The 23,415-nt window shown below is 43.0% G+C and overlaps 1 protein-coding gene across 1 annotated transcript in view; it reads left to right on the top strand.

Annotated features, from left to right (window-relative positions):
- The window catches only part of PRKN (parkin RBR E3 ubiquitin protein ligase), an 857,446-nt gene that overhangs the window by 435,922 nt on the left and 398,109 nt on the right, over positions 1 to 23,415 (top strand). Inside the window, exon 3 of the mRNA XM_038762216.1 lies at positions 10,340 to 10,568. Coding sequence (XP_038618144.1) covers positions 10,340 to 10,568 — 229 coding nt within the window. The remainder of the gene's footprint in view (positions 1 to 10,339; positions 10,569 to 23,415) is intronic.

Genomic DNA, 23,415 nt, shown 5'->3' with positions numbered 1-23,415 from the left:
CTTCACCCCTCCCACAGCACCTATGTACATAGCCGTACTTTATAATAATAATAATTGTAATTATTCTGTTTGTTAAGCACTTACTATGTGCCAAGCACTGTTCTAAGCACTGGGGTAGATACAAGTCAATCAGCTTGGACACAGTCCCTGGTCCACGTGGGGCTCACACTTTTAATCCCCATTTTATAGATGTTGTAACTGAGGCCCAGAGAGGTTAAGTGACTTGTCCAAGGTCACATAGCAGACATTTGGATGAGCCGGGATTAGAAACCAGGTCCTTCTGACTCCCAGTCCCGTGCTCTAAGCCATGCTGCTTCCCATTAATGTCTCTCTCCCCCTCTGGACTGTAAGCTCTTCATGGCCAAGGAAATGTGTCTGCCAACTCTATTATATTGTACTCCCCCAAGCACATAGCACAGTGCACTGCACACAGGAAATACTCAATAAATGTGATTGCTTTATTAACAAATACAGTAATAATAGTAATAATAATAATAAGCAATTTCCACCTAGTTGACAAAGAACCCCATTTCTCCATCCCATCTTGAAGGAGAATTCATTTCTTCTACCATCCAGACCAGGGGTCATCCCCCTGCTTGGTAGCTCAAAGTACCAGAAAGGCATCAGGGAACAATTCGGACCTGCATCCATGTGCCTTTCATCTTCCCAGTAGTCCTGATGACCGGTCAGTTCTGTCTCCACCACAGGATCTCCTTTTTCTCTCTCCCCCCATCCCCCTCATTAGGAGACCTTAACCCCAACTGGAGTGGCTGGAGAAGAACTTACATGGGGTCAGTCATATCCTGTATTCACTACGTCCTTAAAGGTCCTTGCATTTCTGTGACCCAAGTTATTGAAGGGAGTTTTCGGACAAATTGCAATCTGATGCAGTATGACCTAATAAAAAGAGAATGGGCTGGGGGGTTGGGAAACATAGGTTCTAATCCATGTTCTGCCACCTTTTTTAAGAATTGTACTTGTTAAGTGCTTGCTTTGTGCCAGGCACTGTACTAAACTCAGGGGTAGATACAAGATAAACAAGTTGGACACAGTCCCTGTATAACTGAGGCACATAGAATTTAAATGAGTTGCCTAAAGTCACACAGAAGACAAGTGGTAGAGCTGGGATTAGAACCAATGTCCTTCTGACTCCCAAGCCTATACCATATCCACTGGGCCACGATGTTTCCCTACTAGATCACTCTGCTTTCCTTGCCTATTGTGTGACCTTAGGCAAGTTATTTTATTTCTCTGTGTCTCAGTTTCTGCTTCTGTGAAATGGGGATAAAAATCCCTATTGTCACTGCTTCTTAGCCTGTGAGTCCAGTGTGGATAAAATCCTTATTAGGACACCTCCTTTGATTGTGAGCGCATGTTTGGCAGGGACTGTGTCTTATCTGATGGTATTACATGTAAGCTCATTGTGTAGGCAAGGAATGTGTCTATCAATCCTATTGTACTCTCTCAAGGTCTGAGTACAGTTCTCTGCACACAGTAGAGCTCAATAAGTACAATTGATTGATTGATCTACCCCAGTACTTAATACGGTGCTTGGCACATAGTAAAGCGCCTTACAAATATCACATTTATTATTACTTCCCTGGCTGTAGTTCCTCTTCCCTATGACCCTGTTTTCTTTGAACAGCTTCAACTCCCAAGGGACTGGTGGTTTGCCATTTACCCGTATTGTCTCTCAGATGAATGCTCATCAATAGGAATTAGTTGGAACCAACAGATCAAGCCAGAGATGAGCACTGAAAGATGATATGCATATACTGGAATATATATATATATATGTGTGTGTGTGTGTGTATGTGTGTGTGTGTATATATATGTATATATATATATATATATATATAAAATCTGAAATATATATATATAATGCTTTTCTCCTAAATCACACTGGCCCCTATAGTTTCATGTTTGGATTCCAAGTATTTGTTATGAATTTTCTTCCTGCAGGCTGATGCCAAGAGGTTTTCCTCAAGCAGGCACTCGGCTCTAGGTCTAGATGTGGGTTGTGACAGCTGCATTGTGCATTATTCATGGAAAGTAGTGAATGAAACGGTACACAGAACATAAGACAGGCACACATTATGAAAGGAGAGTTGACATAAACAGCAATGTGATTTATTTGGGTTAAAAATTTGAGCCTCAGATTGAAACCCAAAGGAAGTTGCAGAAACAAGGTGTCTCCATTCAAAGCTCCCTCTCTCCTTGTCTGCCTTTCTCCCTCTCAGATTCCCTCCTTCCTTCAGCCCTCCCTGCCTTCCTTCCTGTTTTTCTAACTGATCAAAATGAAAGACTGGCTGCTCTATTCCTTAGAAGAATAGGTTTGGATAAATCAATGGATTCATTCAATTGAATTTACTGAGCGCTTACTGTGTGCAAAGTAATGGATGAGTTCCAATAACTGAGTTACTAGAGGGAATGTTAGGGGTATATAAGGGAATGTTAGGGCAGTTAGATGATACAGTGCTAATCATAAGGATGGATATTTAGGAAGGGAAGCAGCTTGGCCTACTGGATAGAGCAGGGGTCTGGGAATCAGAAAGACTCCACTGCTTGTCTGCTGTGTGACCTCAGGCAAGTCACTTCACTTCTCTGGGACCGTAAAATGGGGATTAAGACTTAGCGCCGTAAGTGCAATAGGTACTGTGTCCCACTTGATTAGCTTGTATCTACCCCATCTCTTAGGACAGTGTCCTGGCACATAGTGAGTGTTTAATAAATGCCATAAGATTAAAAAAAAGAAAGAAGGGCATCCAGCACACATTTCCTTCAATATCAGTAGTGAGAATCATGGTATATTTTAAGTATTTACTAAGTGCCAAGCATTGTACACAACACGGGAGTAAATCGTAATAGTATTGATTAAGTGTTTAATATGTGCGGAGCACATATTACCCAGGACCTAGAGCTGGGTAAGAATATATAGGTAGAAATTTGGCCCTGTTCACTGAGGGGCTCGCAATCTGTGAATAAATGTGGTAATAATAATAATAATAATAATAATGATGATGATTGTTAAGTGCTTGCTATGTGCCAAGCACTGTTCTAAGCACTGGTGTAAATACAAGGTAATCAGGTTGTCCCACATGGGGCTCACAGTCTTAATCCCCATTTTACAGATGAGGGAACTAAGGCCCAGAGAAGTTAAGTGACTTGCCCAAGATCACACAGCAGACAAGTGGTGGAGCCGGGATTAGAACCCATGACCCCTGACTCCCAAGCCCAGGCTCTTTCCATTAAACCATGCTGCTTCTACGGTGGTGGAGGGTAGATGGGAAGAACTGTAAACTGGGAGCAATGAAATGGTTACACTTTGAAACAGCATAAGGGACAAGGACAAATATGGAAGGCGCAAAATAATAATCATAATAATAATTGTCGTATTTATTAAGTGCAAACTATGTGCCAGGCGCTGGACTAAGTATGGGGGTAGATAATCAGTTTGGACATGGTCAAGGTAAAATGCATTCAAATCTGCAACCTCTTTGAAGATAGAGTACTGGGCTAGAGGGACCAGTAGAGTGACCTAAAGTTGCCACTGTTTACATTTAGAAAAGATTCTGGCATTTTTTTGCGTGTCAATTGGGTAATCCATATATCCCTGGGGTAACCTCATTAAATCTGTATCCTCCAGCACCGGTAGTTTGATTCCACATTCATCTGCTTTTCCATGTCATCAGGAACTTTGTATGGTTGGGACATGGAATTCAATTATTCCTTTCTGTTGAAAATGTGCTTTTATGTCTCTTTTAAAGGCATCAATGGTCTTAGAGTCATGGACTAACTTTTCCATAGGCTTTTTAGAGACAATCAATCTCTTCCTGTGGTGCTTAATAGATTTTTCCCCCCCAAAAGATGTAAACGAGCATGTTAGATCCCAACATTTTGCTGTTTCACTGGGAAAGACAGCTTACCTCCCTTAGCCTCAGTTTCCAAATCTGCAAATGGGGATAATAGTCTACACTTACCTCAGGGAGATTGTGTAAATAATGAGAGCAATCCTAAATGCATTGCAGTCTATGTAGCAAGAAAAAAAACTACAGCAGCTAATTGCTCATTATTTTCATTGTTTTTGCCATTAATTGTCCCTATTGCTAATTAAATTATTACTGAAGTTCCACAGATTGGAATTCCTGGGAATTCTATATTTCTTGCAAAATTCAAAAATAAAACGTTATTCTTACCTTATGTGCCGTGAAACTTCAATGGTATCTAAGGATACATCAAACATTACCTAGGAACCATTTTCCTTTCCTACCAGCCTTTTAACTAGTTTTTCGAACATGTTGCAAAATGGATTTATATTTCACCACCTTTTCCTCCCACTGCCCTCCTTGGATGAAGGTGCTAATGAGCCCTGAAATGACAGAAAGATAGGCTGTAGGAGGGAGAAGGAGGAGAAGTCAAAGGCCTGGATAATACACAAACTGGATAACTAGCCCTGGGAAAGTGACAGTTGACATACCTTCCTGGGTTGAGTCTTTGCTAACTTTCCTTCCATTTGCTGTGATGAACTGGCACAGTGTCTGGATTGTTATGGAAAGCAAGGACAAGATTAACCAAAAAAAAAAAAAGACAGGGAAATGCTTCTAAGGCCAAAAATTGTACAGTAAAATATAGAGACCCAATAAGAAAGACCCAGAATTTTCTCCTCTTCTAGTTGAAGATTACATCCAGGGGAGAAAATATATTCCATTCTAAATATTAAGTTAATTTTAATGATCTGGGTACCCAACTCTTTCAAGCACTGTATCAGAAAACTTTCTCTCATTAATCGATCAGTCAGGGGTATTTATCAAGTGCTGACTGTGTGCAGAGCACTGTAAAAAGCTCTTCGGTGAGTCCAGTACAACAGAGTTGGTAGACATGTTCCCTGCCAACAACAAGCTTTAATCAATCAGTGAATCAACCAACAAATAGTTGAGTGCCTATCAATCAATCAGTGGTATTTATTGAGTGCTTACTATGTGCAGAGCGCTGTACAAAGCGCTTGGGAGAGGACGATACAGCAGAATTAGCAAACACATTCCCTGCCCGTAATGAGCTTATGGTGTGCTAAGCACTTGAAAGAGTACCCATGATCCCTGCTCACAAGAAGCATACTTTGTAGAAACTTGAGGATCCAAAGCAATCATCTGAGCCTTAGAATTCCATCATCAATTGTATTTATTGAGTGCTTACTATGTGCAGAGCACTGTACTAAGCGCTTGGGAAGTACAAGCTATTGCCTCACTCTTAGGCAGTAGATTTTGTAAAATCACTATGTATTCATCTGCAAATCAGAGCGTTACGGCTGCAATTACTGTGTTCTGATATTTGTTCGTTCATTCACTCAGTCGTATTTATTGAGCACTTACTGGGTGCAGTAAAGAGCTATAAAGAGAGCCATGATTATTCCACTGGGGATGCTGATAGAAGAAAGTAAGTATCCCCTGAATGTGACCCAAGGGGTTGGGTTTCCCCCTTCTAGACTGTGAGCAAGTTGTTAGGTAGGGATTGTCCCTAGCTGTTGCCAAATTGTACTTTGCAAGCACTTAGTACCGTGCTCTGCAGACAGTAAGTGCTCAATAAATACCCCAGCACTTAGAACAGTGCTTGGCACATAGTGAACACTTAACAAATATCATTATTATTATTATGTGGGGCAGAAAAGGGTACAACGATGAAAAGTATTCTAAGGTCACAATTGGACCCTTAACTTAAGCTATCTGGTATGTGGAACTGGTAGAGGGAGGGACATATCTATGAGTAATATCTTCCTTTCCCCTCATCTCTCCCTCCATCCTTCCTCACCTCAAAGAGGTGGATCTTGATTGTTGACGAAACTACAGCATCCTGCCTATCTAAGCAACCACATTAGATATGAGAATGCCATCTAGATGCCAATAGAATATTTAATATACCAGCTTAGAATGCTTCAATCATTCATACTTATTGAGCGCTTTCTGTATGCAGAGCACTGTACTAAGCACTTGGGAGAGTACAATATAACAGAGTTAGTAGACATGGTCTCTGCCTACAAGGAGCTTACAGTGGAGAGAGGGAAGACAGGCATGAGAAGTGGTGTTTTGCCTAATGGATAGACCATGGACTTGGGAGTCAGAAGGACCTGGGTTCTAATCCCGGCTCTGCCACTTGTCTGCTGTGTGACCTTGCACAAGTCACTTAACTTCTCTGTTCTCCAGTTACCTTATCTGAAAAATGAGGGTTAGGACCAGGAGCCCCATGTGGACTGGGACTATGTCCAGTCTGATTATATTGTATCTACCCCACCACTCAGTACAGTACCTGCTCTTAATAAATACCATAAAAAATGAAGATAAATTACAGATTCAGGAAAGTGTTAGGTCTTTTAGAGCAGGAGCAATAGGAAGAAAACAATGGCAGGGGAGAAAGTGCTAGCAGACACCACAGATAGAAGTAAAATAATAATGATGGCATTTGTTAAGTGCTTACTACGTGCGAAGCACTGTTCTAAGTGCTGGGTGGGATACAAGGTGATCAGGTTGTCCCACGTGGGGCTCACAGTTTTAATCCCCATTTTACAGATGAGGAAACTGAGGCCCAGAGAAGTGAAGTGACTTGCCCAAAGTCACACAGCAGAAAAGTGGCAGAGCCGGGATTAGAACCCATGACCTCTGGTTCCCAAGCCCGGGCTCTTTCCACTGAGCCACACTGCTTCTTTCCCAAAGTCACACAGCAGATAAATGGTGGAGCCAGATATAGAACCCCGGTCCTTTTAACTCCCAAGCCTGTGCTCTATCCCCTAGACTATGTTGCTTCCTAGTCTTTTTTCCAGGTTTGAAATAAAGGCAAAAAGTCAAGTTCCTTTATCCTATTGTCCAACTTCAGATATTGGGTAAGTCTGTAAACTTGCTGTGGGAAGGAAATGTATCTGTATTGTTATATTGTTCTCCCTGAAGCACTTAAGACAGTGTTATGGACACAGTCGGTGCTCAATAAATGCAGTTGTTTGATTTAATGTGATTTCTCAGCTCTGTCAACTTGGATCTTGTTATCAACAGTAACTGGCCTCCTTTAATTAAACAACTTGGAGTAGTGGCCAGTTTGCTGTTCTAAGGGCCAAGGTAGAAGGATTTTCCTTGGGACCCAAATTAAGGAACTAAGAAATTCAAATGATACACTTACATAGCACAAAGCGCCACAGATTAATAATTTAATCAATGCAGGAATCCCATGTGGGTGAATCAGGAGTCACAGATAATATATTGGCCTGAATTATCCCATTTGACTATCTGCAATGATAGATGGTCAACATAATGCATGGGCCTAAGGGTCAGGAGGACCTGGGTCCTAATTCCATCTCCACCATGTGTCATTTCTTTTTTTCAATCGTGTCTGCTGTGTGATGTTGATCAAGTCACTTAACTTCTCTATACCTCCATTCCTTCATCTGTAAAATGGAGATTAAGACTGTGAGCTCCATGTGGGGCAGGGACTGTGTCCAACTGAATTATTTGTATCAATCAATCATATGTATTGAGCACTTACTGTGTGCAGAGCTCTGTACAAAGCATTTGGGAGTGTACAAGAGAACAATATAACGGACACATTCCCTGCCCACAAGGAGCTTGCAGTCTAGAGGGGGTGAGAGGCATTAAAATAAATAAATAAATTACAGATATATAGATAAGGCCTGTCATGGGAGTGAATGAAAGGAGCAAGTCAGGGCTAGAAAGAAGGGGGTGGGAGAAGAGGAAATGAAAGCTGTCAGGGAAGCATCTTGGAAGAGATGTGCCTTCAATGAGGCTTTAAAGGTGGAGAGAGTACTTGTCTGCTGGATATGAAGATGGAGGGCATTCCAGTTGAGAGGCAGGATGAGGCTGAGAGGTTGGCAGTGAGATAGATGAGATTGAGGTACAGTGGGTAGATTGACATTAGAGGAACAAAGTGTTTGGGCTAGTAGTAGAGTAGCGAGGTGAGGTAGGAATGGGCAAGGTGATTGAGGGCTTTAAAGCTGATGGTAAGGAGTTTCTGCTTGATGCAGAAGTAGATGGGCAGCCACCGGAGGCTCTTGAGGAACGGGGAAACATGGACTGACTGTATTTGTAAAAAAATGATCCAGACAGCAGAGTGAAGTACGGACTGGAATGGGAAGAGAAAGGAGGTAGGGAGATTGATGCAGTAATCAAGGTGGGATAGGATGAGTGCTTGGATGAACATGGTAGCAGTGGATGAAGAGGAAAGGGCGGATTTCAGCGATGTTGTGAAAGGTGAATTTGTGGGCTGAATGAGAGAGGTATCAAGGATAACCCTAAGGTTATGGGCTTGTGAGACAGGAAGGATGGTGGTGCTGTCTATAGTGATGGGAAAGTCATGGTGAGGACAGGGTTTGGGTGGGAAGATAAGGAGTTCTGTTTTGGACATGTTAAGTTAGAGGTGACAGCAGGACATCCAAGTGGAGATATCTTGAAGGCAGGATGAAATGTGAGACTGCAGAGAGGGAGAGAGATCAGGGCTGGAGATGTGAATCATGTGTATAGAGGTGGTAGTTGAAATCATGTCAGCACATGAGTTCTCCAAGTGAGTGAGTGTAGATGGAGAAGTTAAGAGGACCCAGAACTGAACCTTGAGGGTACTCCCACAGATTAGGGGTGGGAGGCAGAGGAGAAGCCTGCAAAAAAAAAAAACTGAGAATGAGAGGCCAGAGTGATAGGAGGGGACAGTATTGCTGAAGCCAAGGTTGGATAACATTGCCAGGAGAAGGGGTTGGTCAGCAGTGTCAAAGGCAGCTGAGAGTTCAAGGTGGATTAGGATGGAGTAGAGGCCTTAGGATTTGGCAAGAAGGTGGTCATTGGTGACCTTTGAGAGCACAGTTTCTGTGTAGTGAAGGGGGTGGAAGTCAGATTATAGGGTGTCAAGGAGAGAATTGGAGGAGAGGAACTTGAAACAGTGAGTGTAGATAAGTTCTTCAGGAAGGAATGGTAGGAGGGAGATGGGGATGATAATTGGAGGGAGATGTGGGGTCAAGGGATGGATTTTTTAGAATGGGGAGACATGAACATGTTTGAAAGCAGTTGGGGAAGAAATCATTGGAGAGCAAACCGCTGGAGCAGTCAGAGAGGGAAGAAAGGAGGGGTAAGTGTTTTGATGAGGTTGAATGCGCAAGTGGAAGGGGTGGATTTGGAGAGAAGGCAGGAGATCTCTTGATTTACCGCTGGGAAAGATGGGAGAGTTGAAGAAGGGGCAGGAGGAGGGTGGAACTGGAGAGAAGCAGAGGAGATTTTAAGGATTTTTGTATCTATCCCAGTATTTAGTACAATGCTCTACACGTAGCTCTCAAAGTAATACCATTAATTGATTGAGAAATTAGAGGGTGGGAGTGATTCAGGGGAGGGGAGAGGGAATTATGGAAAAAATGAGAAAGTTTCTATGGGCAGCAGGGAGTATCAACAGTTGGGGTCAGAATAATCTCAAAATGCCCAAGCTTTGTCCCCTAAAAGTAAATGCATTACTCTGATACACACCTTAGAGTAATGACAGAAGTTTTCACAGTGTTTCTGAGGACTGCAGGCAGGTAACTTGCCTTTCGACCTTGTGACGTGCCTTTTTTAATTCTTGTGTATGTTTCTGACATTTCCAGGTTCATAAATGTAGGGGGCTGAAAACATTTCTGAAATGCTCACCATTATTTGATTTTGAAAGAAAGTAAAATAAGAGGGTGAATGCCAGTAGTATTCCTAAAATGTAAAAGTTTCTTGTTTTATATAGTCACTTAAGATGCTGCATTGTATGGGAATGAAGAAACCCATTTCAATTTATAACAAAGTAGCAGTCATTTCTTGTATGTGAGGCTCACAGGAATAACTATGCTACTACACATTTGGTTAAAATGCCAATATGAGGAAATGTCGTGGTGTAGACATTTAAAGTTGATGAATAAATGAGGCAAGTATCATTTGCCAAGTAGACTAGTTCAATTTATTGAAAAAAATCCATCTCTTCATTAAGATCAGATCCTGGTTGAGGTTCATTTCTGGCAAGGATTTTTTACTTACTTTTTCCTAATGACTTTGAGTTATTTGTTATTCTACTCATTCCCAAACTTTAGCTCGGAGGGTCTGGCCCCAATCCAACATTGCTTGTCAACAGTTTGAACATCTGAACATATGCGAGGGATCCTAATTCCAGCAATTTACAGTTGTCACTTTCCTTTAAAATCCATTACCGTGTGAAGACATTGTGCTCAGAACAGATTTTTGAACATTTCCTAAGTTCCAGAATTGAACCCAGCTGGATGTTTTCTCGTACTTTTGGTGTGTATAATTTGCTCACTATATCATGTGTTCATTACTTCTTTTTCTAGAACTGCGACCTGGAGCAACAGAGTATCGTCCATGTGGTGCGGAGAATAAATGATGGAGGTCAGAAAGTGGACGAGGCTACTCGTGCCAAGCTTGCCACCACTGTGGGTAGCTTGCGTAGAGAACCCAAGAGCCTGACCCGTGTGGACCTCAGTAGCACCCTCCTCCCAGGCAATACTGTAGGACTGGCCGTCATCCTGGACGATACCAATGAGAATGCTGATCATTCAGGTACTTTTCTGAGTTTCTGCTTTTCCAAAAGTTGTGCTGTGATGGATTTTATAAAGTCCAGCTTGTGTTGGATAAACGTGGCCAATAGGAGCAGGTGGGACAGCTAATTCTAAATAAGAAATTAAGTAGGGCCTTTCCCTCCTAAGGACCAAGGTCTTGAAATACGAATGTGACAAAGAAGAGTGTGTGGATGACTCTAGGCCGGACCTTTGCCTAAGCGTTGAGGAAGGAGTTGAAAGTCTTGGGATTGATTTCTTGAGCTTGGAATTTGACCGGGGAAGGGCTAGGTGTTGAGGGTTCAGGGAGTAGTTTTCAAAGCAACATAGCTAGCAGGCAAGAGAGACTGTGGCCCTTAAGAACGAAAAGCAGTGTGCTCTGGTAGAAAGAGCACAGGCCTGGGAGTTAGGAGACATGGGTTCTAATCCTGAGTCTGCTACTTTCCCACTGGGTGACCTTGGAAAATTAACTTCACTACACTTCACTAAACATAACCGTAAATTTATTTATTTATTTTCATGTCTGTCTCCCCCTCTGGACTGTAAGCACATTTTGGGCAGGGAATGTGTCTGTTTATTGTTATATTCTACTCTCCCAAGAATTTAGTTCAGTGCTTTACACACAGTAAGTGCTCCATAAATTCCTGTGCCTGTTGACTCATCTGTGTAACTGGAGATAAGAAACCCGTTTCCTTTATCATTTAGACTATAAGCCCCAAGTGGAACAGAGACTCTGTCCAATCTGCTTATAGTTTATGTACCCCAGCAGTTTAGTACAGTGCTTGGGACATAGTAATGCTTAACAAATACCACAAGAGTGGTTATTTTAAAAGAAATATGACCACATGTCCTGATCTGGATAGGACAGGCACAATTTTTAAAATTCTATACTATCGCCTGAAAGTCTCCGGTATAATAATAATTGGGGTATTCAAGTGGTTATTTATCAAGCACTGTTCTAAAGGCTGGGGTAGATGTAATTAATCAGGCCAGGCCCAATCCCTAACTCACATGGAGTGTTGCGTCTCCATTTTACAGTTGAGGAAACAGAAGCACAGACTTGCCCAAAGTTATATAGCAGGTAAGTGTCAGAGCTGGGATTAGGACCGGGGTCCTCTGACTCCCCAGCTGGTGATCTTTCCACTAGGCTTCTTCTTCTCTATCCCACTGTCCCCCTACCTTTTTTTTTTCACCTCTCTTTTCATACCCACTTTGGTTCCAGAAAATCTGGTCCCCTTTAGCAAAAATATTGAAAAACTGGTCTGATGGGAAAGATGTGATAGAGGTTTGGACACGAGGAAATCGGGGTGATTTAGGAGTTATCTGTAATAATAGTGGCATTTATTGAATACCCTGTACTAAACACTTGGGAATTATAAAACAGAGGAAAGACAGGCTCCTTGCCTATCAAGAGTTTATACACTAATGAGATAAAAATATTTACAAATAGATTAATCAGAGGAACTCACTGAATGTACAGTTGAGTAAATATATGTATAAAAGTACAGAAGATTGATGTAAATAAGTACCTAGGTGCTGGAGATAGCTAGTAGGTTGTACTGGAAAGGATTACAGGAGTTGGTGTGGTTTTAGGAGGGCTTCGATTATGGGGAGAACTCTGAGTTGTATCAGATTTGGAGAGAGAGAGCGTGCCTGTCCAGGAAAAAACAAGGGTGAGGGTATAGAGCTAAAAGAGGCAAGAGCTAAATAGAGTTAGAATGTTACAAAGAGCCCAGTGAAGAGAGGAAACTGGAGAACAGCAGGTAAAGAGAACAGATATCATTCAATTAATCGGTGGTATTTATTGAGTGCACACTGAGTGCAGAGCACTGTACTAAGCACTTGGGAGAGTACAATACAACAGAGTTGGTAGTTACGTTCCCGGGCCACAACCTACTTGCAATGCAGAATGGAACAAACTTACTAGAGAGCTCTGAAGCAGTGTGAGCAATCTTTGTTCAGTGTGGAGGAAAATCGAGAGACATTGTGGGTTTCTGAGGAATGTAAAAATATGTGGTTTGGAATGACCCAAGAAGGTGATCTGTGCTGCTGTATAAACTGGGGTGAGAAGAGGCTAGAGACATAGAGACCAGCAGCAATAATAGTTGTTTTACTTTATAAGTGCTTACTGTGTGCCTTGCACAGTTCTAAGAGCTGGAATGGTTACAAGGAAATCAGGTCAGACACAGTCCCTGTCCCACATGGAGCTCACAGTCTTAATCCCTATTTGACAGATGAGATAACTGAGGCACAAAGAAGTTAAGTGACTTGCCCAAAGTTACACAGCAGATTGTTGTCTGTCTCCCCCTTCTAGACTGTAAGCCCGTTGTTGGGTAGGGACTGTCTGTATATGTTGCCAACTTGTACTTCCCAAGTGCTTAGTACAGTGCTCTGCACACAGTAAGCGCTCAATAAATACAATTGAATGAATGAAAGTGGTGGATCCATTCATTCATTCAGTCGTATTTATTGAGCGCTTACTGTGTGCAGAGCACTGTACTAAGCACTTGAGGATTAGAACCCATGACCTCTGACTTCCAGGCTTGTGCTTTTTCTACTAGGCCATGCAGCATCTAGCCATATGACTGGAATTGGGAACAGAGTGGTAGCCACTAGGGTGGAGAGGAAGCTGTAGAATTGGGAGATATTATGTAGGACGAGGTGGAAGTCTCTGTCAGTAAATTGGATGTGAAAATTGACAGACAGCGAAGTGTCCAGCGTGACAATGAAGTTGTCAGGTTCTGGGACAGGCAGGTTGGAGGGGTTATTAATAGAGATGGGAAAGTTAGGAGAAGGATTGAGTTTAAGGGGGATGCCTTCCAGATACATCTGCTTGGATGTCATTCTGCTGTCAACTCAAATTTTACATATTTCACTCTGCTGCCCAGAGCATTTTTCTACAACAACACTCAGCTCATATTTCCTTACTCCTTAAACAACCTCTACTGGTTGCCCAGCTACCTCTGCATCAAACAAAAACACCTTACTGTAGTTTTTAAAGCACTAAGTCACCTTGCCCCCTCCTACCTCACCTTGCTACTCTTCTATTACAACCCAGTCCACGCATTTCCTTCCACTAATACCAACCTACTCACTGTACCTCTGTCTCGCCAATCTTGCCGCTGACCTCTTGCCCTCAACCTCTCACCCTCAACCTGCCTCTAGCGTGGAACATCCTCCCTCTTTATGTCTGACAATTACTCTCCCCACCTACAAAGCTTTATTGAAGGCAATCTCCTCCAAGAGGCTTCCCTAACTAAGCCCTCATTTCCTTTTTGCTCTCTCCCTTCTGCCTTTCTCGGACTTGCTCTCTTTTTTCACCCTCCCCAACCAGCCCCACAGCAGTTATGTAGATATCCATAATTTATTAATTTATATTAATATCTGTCTTCCCCTCTAGGCTGTAAGCTATTCATGGGCTGGAAACCTGTGTTGTGTTATTGTCTCCCAAGAGCTTTGTTCAGTACTCTGCATACAGTAAGCACTCAATAAATACTATTGGTTGATTGATTGACAGGAATCATGTCTTTCAACTCTGTTGTATTGTTCTTCACCAAGCACTTTGTACAGTGCTCTGCACACAAGAGAAGCGGCATGTTTCAGTGGAAAGAGCACGGGCTTGGGAGCAGAGGTCATGGGTTCTAATCCTGGCTCTGCCACTTGTCAGCTGTGTGACTTTGGGCAAGTCACATAACTTCTCTGTTCCTGTTACCTCATCTGTAAAATGGGGATTAAGACTGTGGGCCCCACGTGGGTCAACCTGATCACCTTGTATCCCCCCCAGCGCTTAGACCAGTGCTTCGCACATAGTAATGACTTATAAATGCCATCATCATCATTACACAATAAGCCCTGAAAAAATACCCTTCACTGATTGAAGATGAAGAATTCTGTTTTAGATAAACTGAGTTTGAGGTGTTAGTGGGACCTCCAAGTGGAGATACCCTGGGAGCCAGAGTTGATGTGGGATTATAAATTAGATGAGAGGATGGGGATAGAAAAGCAGGATTGCCTAATGGCTAGAGCATGGGCCCGGGAGTCAGATGGACCTGGGTTTTAATCCCAGCTCTTCCACCCTTCTGTTGTGTAACCTGGGGTAAGTCACTTCACTTCCATATGCCACAGTTCCCTCATCGGTAAAATGGGGATTGAGACTGTGAGCCCCACCGGAGACAGGGACTGTGTCCAGCCCGATTTGCTTGTATCCACTCCCAGCACTTAGTACAGTGCCTGGCACATAGTAAGCGCTTAACAAATACCACAATTAATTAGTCTGTCAGCCTTATGTGGGACAGGGACTTGATCCGGCCTGATTTACACTTATCTGCCCCAGTGCTTAGGACAGTGGTTGACACATAGTAAGTGCTTAACAAATACCAATAAAAAAGTGCAGGTAGTTGGGAAGAGTTTTCAGATAACAGGTAGGAGACCTCCTTTTGAGAAACAGCTGGATAGGGGGAGAAATATGAGGAAGTGGCAAATAGGGTTATCTGTGGGAAGTTTCCACCTGATGGTTTCAGTTGACACTTGATCTTTTCTTTCACTTCCTTTGCCTCTGGACAATAACAGTATTTGTTAAGTACTTATTATGTGCCAAGCACAGTTCAAAACACTAGAGTTGGGCATAGGTCCTGTCCCACATTTGGCTCACAGTCTAACTAGATATTGACTCCCCATTTTACAGATGAGGAAATTGAGTCTTAGAGATGATGATGATGATGGTATTTGTTAAGCGCTTACTATGTGCAAAGCGCTGTTCTAAGCGCTGGGAAGGTTACAAGGTGATCAGGTTGTCCCATGGGGGGCTCGCAGTTTTAATCCCCATTTTACAGATGGGGGAACTGAGGCCCAGAGAAGTTAAGTGACTTGCCCAAAGTCACACAGCTGACAGTTGACGGAGCTGGGATTTGAACCCGTAACCTCTGACTCCAAAGCCCATGTTCTTTCCATTGAGCCATGCTAAGTGACTTGCCCACAGTAACAGCAGACAAGTGGTGGAGCTGGGATTAGAGTCAGATCTTCTGATTCCCCAGTCAGTGCTTTTTCCATTAGGCCATGTAGCTTCACTGGATGTCTTGATAATACATTCTCATCAATTATCTTTTGAAAACCTGAGATATTTTCCTGCATCTTTGCAAGGGGTAGGTTGTAAGAACACCAGGAGATGGCACTTTGTTGATTACAACCCATGCTTTGAAAGAGAAGCCAGAGATTTTTTTTTCATCTATTAAGGAAGGTATTTCCAAACTGGACTCAATGGTTATGAAAATATACCTCAAATCAATCAATCAATCATATTTATTGAGTGCTTACTATGTGCAGAGCACTGTACTAAGCGCTTGGGAAGTACAAATTAGCAACATATAGAGACAGTCCCTACCCAACATTGGGCTCACAGTCTAAAAGGGGGAGACAGAGAACAAAAGCAAACCTACTAACAAAATAAAATAAATAGAATAGATATGTACAAGTAAAATAAATAAATAAATAGAGTAATAAATATGTACAAACATATATACATATATACAGGCCATTCATATATCAAAGCCATTCATCCTGACCTTCTCAAGATGGAAGTGAAAATGGCACTCGCAGTCTTTGAGATCAGGTTTTCAGTTCAGCATTTTGCTCCAATCTTGCAAGCCTTTCTTCAAGTGTTTTTTCTTTATGGTATTTGTTAAGTACTTACTATTTTGTTAATGATGTGCATCTAGCTTTACTTCTATGTATTCTGATGACTTGACACCTGTCCACATGTTTTGTTTTGTTGTCTGTCTCCCCCTTCTAATAATAATAATAATAATAATAATGTTGGCATTTGTTAAGCACTTACTATGAGCAAAGCACTGTTCTAAGCGCTGGGGGGTGGTACATGGTGATCAGGTTGTCCCACGTGGGGCTCACAGTCTTAATCCCCATTTTACAGATGAGGGAACTGAGGCTCAGAGAAGTTACGTGACTTGCCCAAGGTCACACAGCAGACATGTGGTAGAGCCGGGATTCAAACCCATGACCTCTGACTCCAAAGCCCGGGCTCTTTCCACTGAGCCACGCTGCTTCTCTAGACTGTGAGCCCATTGTTGGGTAGCGACCGTCTCTATATGTTGCCAATTTGTACTTCCCAAGTGCTTAGTACAGTGCTCTGCACACAGTAAGTGCTCAATAAATACAATTGAATGAATGAATGAATGAACAGTGCCTGCACTGTTCTAAGCGCTGGGGTAGATGCAAGGTAATCAGGTTGGACACGGTCACCACATGGGGCTCACAGTTTTAATTCCCATTTTACAGATGAGGTAACTGAGGAACAGAGAAGTTAAGTGATTTGCCCGAGGTCATACACAGCAGACAAGTGACTGAGCCAGGACTAGAACCCCAAGCCTGTGCTTTATCCACTAGGCCATGCTGCTTCCCTCGTGCCTCACTCCAGGCCAAGTACGTAACTCAGTTTTTATCCACACATGGCCTCTGAAGCCCCATCCAACACTGTCATGATTATAGATTCCAATAAGTGTGTAGCCCTGAGGTAGATGTAAATAAATCTGATCAGAAACAGACCCTGTCCCACATGGGGCTCACAGTTTTAGAAGAAGGGAAAAAGGGCATTGAATGCCCATTTTACAGAAGAGGAAATTGAGAGCTAGAGAAGTTGTGACTTGCCCAAGTTCACATGGCAAATAAGTTGCAGGGCTGGAATTAGAACCCAGGCCCTCTGACTCCCACGCTTGAGCTCTTTCCACCAGGGTACACTGCTGCCCTCCAGAACTAGGACTTCACAAGTCTCTATTTCTCTAGAAAGCAAACCCTTCTCCTAAATATGTGCTTACCAGGCTGTCAGTTTCGATCAGTGTGTTAAACCCAACATTTTGCCATTTCACCCATTCACCTGGCTTCAGAAACTATCCTCCCTGCGAGGGAGCCGAGGAGAACAGTACTCTCCAAGTGTCTGTAGCTTTGAATGCCCAGTGGACAGGATTAATTTTAGAACAAGGAGTTTGAGGGGAGCAAGGGATATTATTGGGGCACGTCTAATTCCGGAGCATGTTAAAGCGTATATAGAATGAGCCAATTATTGTTGTTGGCTTGCTCGCATTAATAATAAATAATAATGGTAATTAGTAGTAGTAGTATTACTGTAGTATTTCTTAAGCCCTTATTATTCTGTTCCAGGCACTATACTAAGCTCTGGGGTAGATAAAAGATAATCGGGTCCGACACGGTCCCTGTCCCACGTAGGGCTCTCAGTCTTACTCCCCATTTTACAGAAGAGGGAACTGAGGCCCAGAGAGGTGAAGTGACTTATCCAAGGTCACAGAGCAGACATGTGAAGGAGGATTAGAACCCAGGTCCTCTGACTCCCAAGCCCATGTTCTTTCCACTAGGTCAAGCATTAAGCTGGTAATATGTGTTGGGAGAAGCAAGAACCTGGTTTATAAGAATACCCAAAAGGAGGGTGTGCATCTGTGTGTGTGTGTGTGTGTGTGTGTGTGTGTGTGTGTGTGTGTGCGTGCGTGTGTGTGTGTATAGGTACATATGTGTATATTTGTGGGTTTACATATTCATTTCTCCTGGGCTCAGAAACTATCCTCCCTGCAAAGGCGCTGAGGAGAAAAATACATGCCAATTTTCTGTAGCTGTGAATGCCCAGGATCCAGAGCTAACTTGGGACCATATGTATTTAGCTATTTAATAATTGCATTAACTATAATAATAAGTAAATAATTTAATTATAAGCACATCCATAATTAAATAGAATCATTGTACTTGTAATTCAAGTATGACATCACTGACTGTGAAGTTCACCCATGAGCACCTGCCTGCCTGAAAAAAACCCATGTGTGATTCCAATTCCCGGTCATGTTGGGCACAGAGAGCTTATCCGTTATTGTGCTTCTGAATAACTGGAGTGACAGGAATAGAGCCTAGTGGAGAAAGCATAGGCCTTGGAGTCAGAAGGACCTGGATTCTAATCCTAGAGCAAATCTTTTAACTTCTCTGGGCCTCAGTTACCTCATCTGCTTCTAGAGAATCAGCGTGGCTCAGTGGAAAAGAGCCTGGGCTTTGGAGTCAGAGGTCATGGGTTCAAATCCCGGCTCCGCCACTTGTCAGCTGTGTGACTTTGGGCAAGTCACTTCACTTCTCTGTGCCTCAGTTCCCTCATCTGTAAAATGGGGATGAAGACTGTGAGCCCCACGTGGGACAACCTCATCACTTTGTATCCCCCCAGCTCTTAGAACAGTGCTTTGCACATAGTAAGCGCTTAATAAATGCCATTATTATTATTATTATTATTATTATTATCTGTCAAATGGGGATGAAGATGGTGAGCCCCATGGAGGACAGGGACTGTGTCCAACTTGATAAGCTTGCATCTACCCCGATGCTTAGAACAGTGCTTGACACATAGTAAGGGCTTGACAAATGCCATCATTATTATTATCATAATAGATGAGAAGGGGAGGGCGGCTCTTCCAGTGAGGGGCGAGTGGAGGCTTGCACACATGGAGGATTCTCCACCTCAAGAGACCGTAATTTGTGTATGAACCCGCTAGACCCAAGTAGCACTACCCAAGTCCCTCTGAGAAAGGCCCCTTGGTCTAACCCTTTGAATGGGGATGGCAGAAGGTTTCTGGTTGTGGAGAGCCTAATTTGGTATTGGTCAGTCAGGTTTTTTCACTACAGAGTGGGAGGAGGTCACTGCCAGAAAGACAGTTAATCTCCCCGCCTTCAAAGTCTTATTGAAGGCACATCTCCTAGAGTCCTTCCCTGACTAAGCCCTCTTTTCCTTTTCTTCTACTCCCTTCTGCATTGCCCTGGTCTACTCCCTTTAGTGGTCCCCCCTCCAGGCCCCACAGCACTTTTGTACGTATCTGTAATTTATGTTGCCAACTTGTACTTCCCAAGCACTTAGTACAGTACTCTGCACACAGTAAGCTCTCAATAAATGCGATTGAATGAATGAATGAATTTATCTATATTAATGTCTGTGTCCCCCTCTAGACTGTAAGCTTGTTGTGAGCAGGGAATGTGTCTGTTATATTGTTATGCTGTACTCTCCCAAGCACTTAGTACATTGTTCTGCACACATTAAGCACTCAAAAATTGCGACTGACGGACTGACTGATGGATGAGCTGACTGCTAGGTTATAAGATCAGGCTTATTTCTGGACATCAAGGAGATGTGTCTGGCTCCCTGGCTGTGAGTGAGGAGAAGCCTTCTACCTCCCTTGAGTAGCTTCTGCCCCTCTCCTGGGATGGAGGGAGGAGAGAACAAGGCTGCTTTAAGGCTTTCACTGTGCCTCGATCTCATCTATTTCACCAACAACAACTCACCCACCTCCTGTCTCTGGCCTGGAATGCCCTCCCTCTTCATATCCAACAGATTGACTCCTTTCTTTCATTCAACCCACATATTCAATCCATCAAAAAATCCCGTCGGTTCAACCTTCATAGAATCGCTGAAATCTGCCCTTTCGTCATCATCCAAACTGCTACAATCCAAGCACTTATCCTAGCCTGCCTTGATTACTGTATCAGCCTCCTCGCTGACCTACCTGTCTCCTGTCTCTCCCTACTCCAGTCCATGCTTCACTCTGCTGCCCATTTTTCTACATACCATTCAGTCCATGCTCCCCAACTCTTCAAGAACCTCCAGTGGTTGCCCATTCACTTCCTCATCAAATAGAAAGTCCTTACCATTGGCTTTAAAGCACTCAATCATCTCGCCCCTTCATACTTCACCTCGCCACTCTCCTCCTACAACCCAGCCTGCACACTTTGCTCCACTAATGCTAACCTTCTCACTGTACCTCAGTCTCTTCTGTCTCACCACCGACCTCTTGCCCACATAGTGCCTCTGGCCTGGAATGTCCTCCTGCTTCATATGCAAAAGACAATTAATCTCCTCACCTTCAAAGGCTTATTGAAGGTACATCTCCTCCAAGAGGCCTTCTGACTAAGCCCTCATTTCCTCTTCTCCCATTCCCTTCCACATCACCCTGATTTCCTCCCTTCATCCCTCAGCCCCCCAGCACTTAGATACACATTAATATCTGTCTCCCCCTCTAGACTGTAAACTCATTGTGGGCAGGGAATGTGTCTATCAACTCCATTGTTTTGTATTCTCCCAAGCACTTAGTACAGTGCTCTCTACACACTAAGTGCTCAATAACATGTGGTTCAATGGAAAGAGCACGGGCTTTGGAGTCAGAGGTCATGGGTTCAAATCTCAGCTCCACCAATTGTCAGCTGTGTGACTTTGGGCAAGTCACTTAACTTCTCTGTGCCTCAGTTACCTCATCTGTAAAATGGGGATTGACTGTGAGCCCCCCATGAGACAACCTGAGCACCTTGTAACCTCCCCAGCTCTTAGAACAGGGCTTTGCACATAGTAAGTGCTTAATAAATGCCATCATTATTATTATTAATAATAATAAGTGCAATTGATTGATTCTTTAATTCCCCCAATGTCTTGAAAAAGCACTGCATGCCTCAGAAACAGGAACCACTGTGACTGTTGACTGCAGAAGTTCCCATCAGATGCATGGGAGAGGGAAAAGGAGAGCAGAAAATATTTCTGGGAAAAGAACTACAAGTCCTTGCTGCCTTGTGATATCACCCCTGCTATATAGTTATATTTACCCTGATCAGAGAACAAACAGGAAGGTCCTGCTCTTCTCACAGCAAAAATAAAGTAGAATTTGGGGGTGACAGAAGGCAGGGGAGTAACGCAGTAAGGCCAGGATTTCATCAACCATCGATATCTGTTACTGGAAAATGGATCTGAATTGGTCACTAGGACAAATCCTGCTTAGTTGCCGTATGTCAGGTTATTCAGAAATGCAATGAACCCAATCATCTACCCAGTTCATTCATTATATAGTCACTTTCCCACAAATGAACTCCAGGGAAAGCTTTTGTTGGGGAGACATGAGGAGATTTCAGGAAGATGAAATGCTGAGGGGTTAGTCCACCTGAAAAAGTTGTCTTTTGAAGGTTTGGGGTTTGGGCAGAACTGCAGTGATGGAGTCTAGGTTTTTCTGAGGTCACTTCTAGAAAATAATATTGGAATTAAAAGGAGGAAGAGAAAGAATTGTGTGCTAAAATAAATGGACCCTTGTCTTCATTTTATGAAGTACTGAAAGTTCTTGGTAGCACCCCGCTCTTATTCCTCTGACAGCATTTGGAATGGCAGAGTAAATTTTTGACATTCTTTGGTCTTTGATGCCTGAAGTCCTTCTGAGGACATTGAATTTAGGCCAAGATGATAAGATTTGCACTTGACAGAGGAGTGTTGGAGGAAGTGAATATTTACAGAGAATGATATTCATTATGCAAAACATCTGAGCAATCTAATTAGGGTGTGTGCCAAAAATCCAGTTGGGCCATGTCTTCGTGCTTCCTTGATTTTTTTTTTTCATAGGAAAAGGAATAATGAAATGATATGATGAAATTCAGTAGCTTTTAATGACTTCCATTGTTTCCCCTACTGAGGGTGCCTGGACAGTTTTCCTGTCAGCATGGCCTAGTGGATAAAGCACAAGTCTGGGAGTCAGAAGGAGCTGGGTTCTAATCCTGCTCCATTACCTGTCTGCTGTGTGACCTTAGGCTAGTCACTTAACTACTCTGTGCCTCAGTTTCCTTGTCTGCCAAATGGGAGTTAAATACCTGTTCTTTCTCCTTCCTAGACTGTGATACCCATGTGGAACCTGATTATCTTGTATCTACTCCAGTGCTTAGTACAGTGGCTGGAGTATAATAATCACTTAGTAAATGCCACAATTATTATTATTAATATTATTGTCCAGCCATGAGGAGTTGGACATAGTCCATATCCCACATGGGGCTCACAGCCTAAATCCTCATTTTACAGATAAGGTAATCGAGACCCAGAAAAGTGAAGTGACTTGCCCAAGGTCACACAGCAGACAAGTGGCGGAGCTGGAATTAGAACCCAGATCCTTCTGACTCCCAGTCCTGTGCTCTATCAACTGAACTGTGCTACTTCTTGAACTCCTTGAAAACTTGAACTCCTCTGTGACACAAAGGAGGTCTGGGAAGGAAATATTTGAACACAATCCACAGACAGATAAGTCACCAACAGGTATCACAGGTGACTTCTTTCAACCTCTGGCTGCCAACTCATGATGAATGAGTGTGGTTGAGGAACAAATTGGTCCTTGGCTTAATGATGCACAGCTCATCATCTGTATGAATAATGAGGCAGGGGTAGATGCTGATTTAAATTGAATCAACCGGGACACATGTTATCGGATCAGGTTCACCGTGGGAACAGATTGAAGCTGATGTCTCTTTTGCCGTTTTTGTATCCCCTTTTTGCAAGGATTTGGTAATGGCCACAGCTAGCCATCCCGATTTGAATAGTGTCAAGGCCACGTGGGTGCATTTTCCCAGTGTTGAATGCATTCCAGAAACCACCATCACCACAAGGTGCTAAAGACAAAAGTCACAGCTCACACCTCAGCTGCAGAGTGACATCTGTATCTGACAAATGAGTGCTGGCTGAGTTGTCCTTGCTGCTGCCTTCTAGCTGTCCACTGTAACATCCCAACATTTGAAATTCGGCTTCCTTATGTATTTAAAGCTTTCCCTTTGGACAGGGAGCACTTGGGTGGGTAGCCTACTGTCGCATAATAAGATGAGACAAGAGCATGACAAAGCAATACCCAGCTCTAAATGCCAGTATCTTTTAATGCTCTTATTAGAAGTGGTGCTGCACACTGGAAAGAGAACATGCCTGGGGGTTAGAAGACCTGAGCTCTAATCCTACCCAGCTGCGTGACCTTGGACAAGTCACTTAATTTTTCTGTGTCTCCGTTTTCCCATTTGTA

The sequence above is a fragment of the Tachyglossus aculeatus genome, chromosome 2 (genome assembly GCF_015852505.1).
Source record: "Tachyglossus aculeatus isolate mTacAcu1 chromosome 2, mTacAcu1.pri, whole genome shotgun sequence".
Lineage (NCBI taxonomy): Eukaryota > Metazoa > Chordata > Mammalia > Monotremata > Tachyglossidae > Tachyglossus > Tachyglossus aculeatus.
This window is presented reverse-complemented; position numbering and strand designations above follow the sequence as displayed.